We start from the raw sequence: 6,010 nt of genomic DNA on the forward strand, positions 1-6,010 counted from the left end.
TTTTAAAAATCATAATAAATGAAACTTTTTTTGGTATAAACATTTGGCATCCAGGATCATTAGTTCGAATAATTTGAATTTACATCGTGTAAGGTCCATTAAAAGAGAAAGCTTTCTATATTAGAATTGTTTTTTGCATTATTCGGGATCCCACCGAAACCTCTAGTTTAAGTACGAAAGAAATCATATTTATCACACCAGATTCTTGGTGGTACAATGAAAACATTGTTAACTTAAACTCAAACGGTGATGAAAACGTATAAAATGAAGTAAAAATGGAGTTTGTAGTAAGATTGTTGGTTGAGGGAATAACAAGGGCATTTGAAGGAAATTTCACCTTTGGACGTTATTTGGGACTTCTGTGAGTAATAAAGGGTCATCTATTGCTTTTAGACATGCTACCATGAAGTGTTAATTGTTACACTAATCCACCACGATTGTTTTATTATAATGTTACAAAAGAATATATGATACACAAATTACCGTCAATAACAACAATAAATGTGATTTCATAAGTGAAGTTTGAGAAGGGTAATGTGTATGTAGTGTTACCCCTACCTTGTGAAGATAGAGATATTGTTTTCGATAGACCCTCTGCTCAGGAAAAGCATAGTCACATCATTATTAAAACGAAATATAGTAGTAAAAAAGTCATGGAAAAGACGAAACACAAGGTAGTGCCAACATCAGCAAAATAAAAGTAAAAGAAATAACTGACATTAGTAAAGATCTAATTATAAGAAAGTAAGAGAATACAATTGATACTACATGTAAGAAAAGGATAAGCGTGCGACTACCTACTAGCTTTTTACCCTAGTTTTCGACTTCCACACCTTCTTATCAAGATCCACGTCCTCGGCAAGCTGCAGATGTACCATGGCATGCCTTATTAACTTTACCTAATACTTTTTTGGCCTTCCTTTACCTCTCCTCAAATCCACCAAGGCAAACATCGCACACATTCTCACTAGGGCATCTGAACCTCTCCTCTTTACATGCTCAAACTGTCCACCACGGGGTCCGCTTCCGCCTTGTCCTGTTATCTCTCCTAGTATGTCCACACATTTATCTCAGCATCCTCATTTTCGCTACTTTCGACTTATAGACATGCAAACTCTTGACTGAACACTCTACCTCATCTAATATAGTCGGCCTAACAACCACTCTATAGAACTTACTTTTAAGCATCTGTGATACATTTTTATCACACAAGATATCAAATGCGAGCCTCCATTTCATCCATCGCGTCCCAATACGATAGATGATATCATCGTCAATCTCCCATAACCTTGGATTATTGTCCCGAAACTTGAAACTTCCTCTCTTCATATTAACTTGTATATTAAGCCTTACTTCCACGTCCGCTTCATGAGCTACATCCCACAAATTACTATCGCTAGTAAATTTTGTCCACCAACTGCATCATCTAGTTGATCTATGCGTTTAAGACATCTACCGACTATCTATATACACAATTATCGGACATCTTCTAATTAGTATTTCTTCACCCTATACTCTATGTCGTAAAAGCTTTTCATGATCATTCTCTATGCAGCATAGTCTCTTGGTGATGGACGTTGGTATTATGTTAAAGAGGAAGAAAAGGTCTGTCCGAGGACGATCGAGAATTAGGTGGGGAACCTTGACTAAGGATAAAGCTCAGGAGTTGGAGGGGCGGTTGTCGGCTATAGGAGCTTGGAGGAGCAGGTGCATCAAAGGAGACTGGTGGTGGAATGAAGTGGTCCAAGGTAAAGTAGAAGCGAAGAAGGTGGCGTACCTAAAGTTAGTAGGAAGCATAGGTGAGGAGGAGAGGTGAGTGTACATGGAGAGGTATAAGGTATCTAGGAAGGAGGCTAAGCTGGCGATCACGGAGGCTAAAACTGCGGCTTTGGTCGTATGTACGAAGAACTAGGGAAAAGGTGGGTAGAAGAAGTTATTCCATCTGGCCAAGACGAGAGAGATGAAGGCTTAGGATTTGGACCAAGTGAGGTGCATCAAAGACTAGGATGGTAGAGTATTGAAGGGAGATGCCCAGATTAAGAGGAGATGACAGACTTACTTTCATAAACTTCTGAATAAAGAAGGAGATCAGCATATTGTGCTAGGTGAACTGGAGCATTCCGAGAGTCACCATGACTTGGGTACTGCAAGCGCATCGAGGTTGAGGAGGTGGTAGGAGTTATACGTAAGATGAGTAGGGGCAGAGCGACCGGGCCAGACGAAATTCCGATTAAATTTTGGAAGTGTGTGGGTAGAGCAGGCTTGGAGTGGCTGACTAGGTTGTTTAATGTTATTGTTAGGATGAAGAGGATGCCGGATGAATGAAGGTAGAGTATGGTGGTTCTGTTGTACAAGAACAAAGGTGATATCCAGAGTTGTAACAATTATAAGGGTATCAAATTACTGAGTCATACCGTGAGAGTTTGGGAAAGGATGGTTGAAGTGAGGGTGAGGAGGACGGTATCTATATCCGACAACAAGTTTGGGTTCATGTCAAGTCGTTCTACTACTGAAGCTATACACTTTATTAAAAGGTTGGTAATACAGTACAGGGAGAGCAAGAAGGATCTGCACATGGTGTTTATTGATATGGAGAAAGCGTATGACAAAGTTCCTAGAGAGGTTCTTTGGAGATGCTTGGAGGCAAAAGGTGTGTCGGTTGCCTACATTAGGGCGATTAAGGACATGTATGATGGGGCTAAGACTCGAGTTAGGACAGTAAGAGGCGACTCAGAGCATTTTCCAGTTATTATAGGGTTACACCAAGTTCGGCGCTCAGCCTGTTCTTATATGCCCTAGTGATGGACGAGCTAACTCACCATATTTAAGGTGAGGTGCCATAGTGTATGTTGTTCACTGACGACATAGTTCTGATTGATGCGACATGAGCCGATGTTAACGAGAGGTTGGAGGTTTGGAGACAGGCCCTTAAGTATAAGGGTTTCAAGCTGAGCAGGACAAAGACGGAATACCTGGAGTGCAAGTTCAGCGTTGAGCCGAGGGAAGCGGACATGGATGTGAGGCTTGAATCACAGGTCATCCCAAGTAGAGGCAGTTTCAAGTACCTTGGGTCGGTTATCCAAGGGGGAGAGGAGTTCGACGAGAATGTCATACACCGTATTGGGTGGAGTGGATGAAGTGGAGGTTAGCATCTGGAATTCTGTGTGGCAAGAGTGTGCCACATATACTTAAAGGTAAGTTTTATAGAGCGGCGGTTAGACCGACCATGATATATGGGGCTAAGTGTTGGCCTGTTAAGAACTCACATATCGAGAAGATGAAAGTAGAAGAAATGAGGATGTTGAGGTGGATGTGCGGACACACTAGGATAGATAAGATCAGGAATGATGATGTTCGGGAGAAGGTAGGTGTGGCTCCCATTGATGACAAGATGCAGGAAGCGAGGCTCAGATGATTCGGGCACGTAAAGAGGAGAAGCCCAGATGCTCCGGTAAGGAGATGTGAGCGACTGGCTTTGGAAGGCACGAGAAGAGGTAGAGGGCGGTCTAAGAAGTATTGGGGAGAGGTGATCAGGCAAGACATGGCGAGGCAAAATTTCCGAGGACATGACCCTTGATAAGGTTGTAGGTTAGGAGGTAGTTGTATCTTTTTCTACTTCCTACGTTTGTGAGGTTAGTCTGATAGGATTTTTGTCTTAGACTGCTAGTGGTTAATGTTGTGTCTTACTACTCTTTCGTTTTTCATAATGCCCGGTTTATTTAATGGCTATCGCTTTTGCTTTTTATCTATTTTCTGATCTTTATGATGTTGTTATTCCTACGGTATATGTTAGTGGTACTGATATTGTCTCTTTTTATCTTCTTGAGCCGAGAGTTTTTTGGAAACAGTTTCTCTACTCCCTCGGGGTAGGGGTAAGGTCTGCGTACACACTACCCTCCCCCCACTAGTAGAATTTTACTGGGTCATTATTGTTGTCGTTGTCTTCTCTGTACTTGACACTTAAAACAGTTAAACATGCAAAAATATGATCATATCTAGGGGTGTGCATTCGATTTATCGATTCGATTTTGACACTTATCGATTATCGATTTGTACATATGCTTATCGTTATCGTTTCAATAAGGTTTCGATTTTTTCGATTTCGATTTATCGATTTTTTGGGCTTATCGATTCGGTTATCGATTACACCAATAAGAAAATTTGCGGGATTCTACGGAAAGTATATCGCTATAAACACGCCTAACTAATATGGACAAAAAAAAAAGCTAAAATAAGACGAACACCGTTTATAACATAAAAATTATGTCAACAAGCACATGCAACGAAACTAAAGTAAGGGATCAAATGTATGCCACCAACACTTCCATTAATTTAAACTTCATTCCCTTGAGCTTTAAATATGATCATTCCTTAAATGTGGTAGATGAAATAATAGGGTTAAGGACTTAGGGTAAAGGAAAGGGTATTATAGAATAAGGGTAAAATAAATAAAAAAAATTTAGTATATCTTATCGGTTTATCGATAAACCGATAACCGAAGAGGACAAAATCGAAATCGATAACTCGATAAGGAAAATTTCGAAATCGAAATCGATAAATAGATAAACCGATAACAAATAATCGATGCGATTTATCGATAAACCGATTTGAATGCACAACCCTAATTATTCATATCTCATAAAGTAAAAACAGAAAAGCATTAATTAGACTCTTTGGCTTGTATGCTCGTTAAAATGAAATTGAAATACTCCTTTTCACCATGTAAATTGCTTCCTTGCTCGGATCAAGAAGACAACAATTTTCTAGGGTTCTTTCTTTGCGTACATCAGTTCATAACCATTCTTCAACTCACTCATTCATATATTTGCCTACTTTTTTCACCTGTGCGAGTTCACACTAATCTTTATGATGGAAAGTTTGTAATTGTTTTAATAACGTGAGAACGAAAACTTAATTCCTCTACGCTTTTTAATAACAAAATCCCAGAGTATTGAGGGAAATTTGACAGCTCGACTGAAAGAGTATCGTTTTTAATAATCGTGGTATCTCGGCTACCTTGTGCGCACATCGACTAATTGCACGAGGCACTTATGATATCCCACCGGTCCAGATACCGATAACTCTATCCACAAGGCTTGGACAACTTTACAAAGCATATTCAGTCAATTGAAAAGCTCAAATAGCTCTATCTTCATAGTTCAGTTCAACTAATGCTGCTCTAGGATTCAAGACAACATTCGCTACTTCAGACACGGTAGAGGCAGTGTCCACGTCGTCTTGCGGGTCCATCTCAGCAGAGGGGTCAGCCATCGGCTTCAGCGTCAGTTACTTCATCACCACCCACCCACCCAGCAAAGGATGGAGGTCAGTCAGCTAGGGGTCGCCCTAGAGGGGGAGGTCGATCAGGGGGCGGTCAGGCCCGTTTCTATGCACTTCCAGCTAGACCCGATGCTATTGCTTTCGATGCTGCTATTACAAGTATTGTTTCAGTCTGCCACAGAGATGCCTCTGTATTATTTGATCCCGGTTCCACCTTTTTTTTATGTGTCCTCATACTTTGCTCATTATTTGGGTACGCCTCGTGAGTCTCTTGTTTCACTTGTTCATGTATCACCCCGGTAGGCGATACTGTTGTTGTAGAGCCGATCGTATGTGGTGACACCCCGATGTCGGGTTGTATTGGTTTTAATTCCGCAAATTGTACTGTTCACTACTTATTTAAAGATTTTATCATGTTAAAGACTTAAATTCTTATTATTTTAATTGCTTAAAAGGAAGTGGGAATGTATCGGCTGGCCTTGTCTTCATGAGAAGCGCCATCACGACCGGATCCAGATTTAGGGCCGTAACAGAAATCCCACCGGCACAGGTACCGATAACTCGGTCCACAAGGCTTGGACAGCTTTACAAAGCATATTCAGCCAATTGAAAAGCTCAAATAGCTCTATTTTCAGAGTTCAGTTCAGCTAATGCTGCTCTGGGATTCAAGACAACATTCGCTACTTCAGACACGGTAGAAAAAGAACCACTTTTTCGACACCATCCTCCA

The 6,010-nt window shown here is 40.8% G+C and overlaps 1 protein-coding gene across 1 annotated transcript; it reads left to right on the forward strand.

The window, feature by feature from the left end:
- The first annotated feature begins 2,433 nt into the window (after positions 1–2,433).
- LOC138869649 (uncharacterized) lies at positions 2,434–3,137 on the forward strand. The gene is made up of 2 exons (XM_070147281.1): positions 2,434–2,718; positions 2,925–3,137. The coding sequence occupies exons 1-2, from the start codon at positions 2,434–2,436 to the stop codon at positions 3,135–3,137; spliced, it is 498 nt and encodes a 165-aa protein (XP_070003382.1).
- The last annotated feature ends 2,873 nt before the right edge of the window (positions 3,138–6,010 follow it).

This window comes from Nicotiana sylvestris, chromosome 5 (genome assembly GCF_000393655.2).
Source record: "Nicotiana sylvestris chromosome 5, ASM39365v2, whole genome shotgun sequence".
Taxonomy (NCBI): domain Eukaryota; kingdom Viridiplantae; phylum Streptophyta; class Magnoliopsida; order Solanales; family Solanaceae; genus Nicotiana; species Nicotiana sylvestris.

Excerpts from the sequence above, each read along its gene's own strand:
- LOC138869649 (XM_070147281.1), top strand. The coding sequence starts at position 2,434 with ATGGTTGAAGTGAGGGTGAGGAGGACGGTATCTATATCCGACAACAAG. Across the intron at positions 2,719-2,924 it reads CTAAGACTCGAGTTAGGACA|GCCCTTAAGTATAAGGGTTT; the intron begins GTAAGAGGCGAC and ends GTTTGGAGACAG.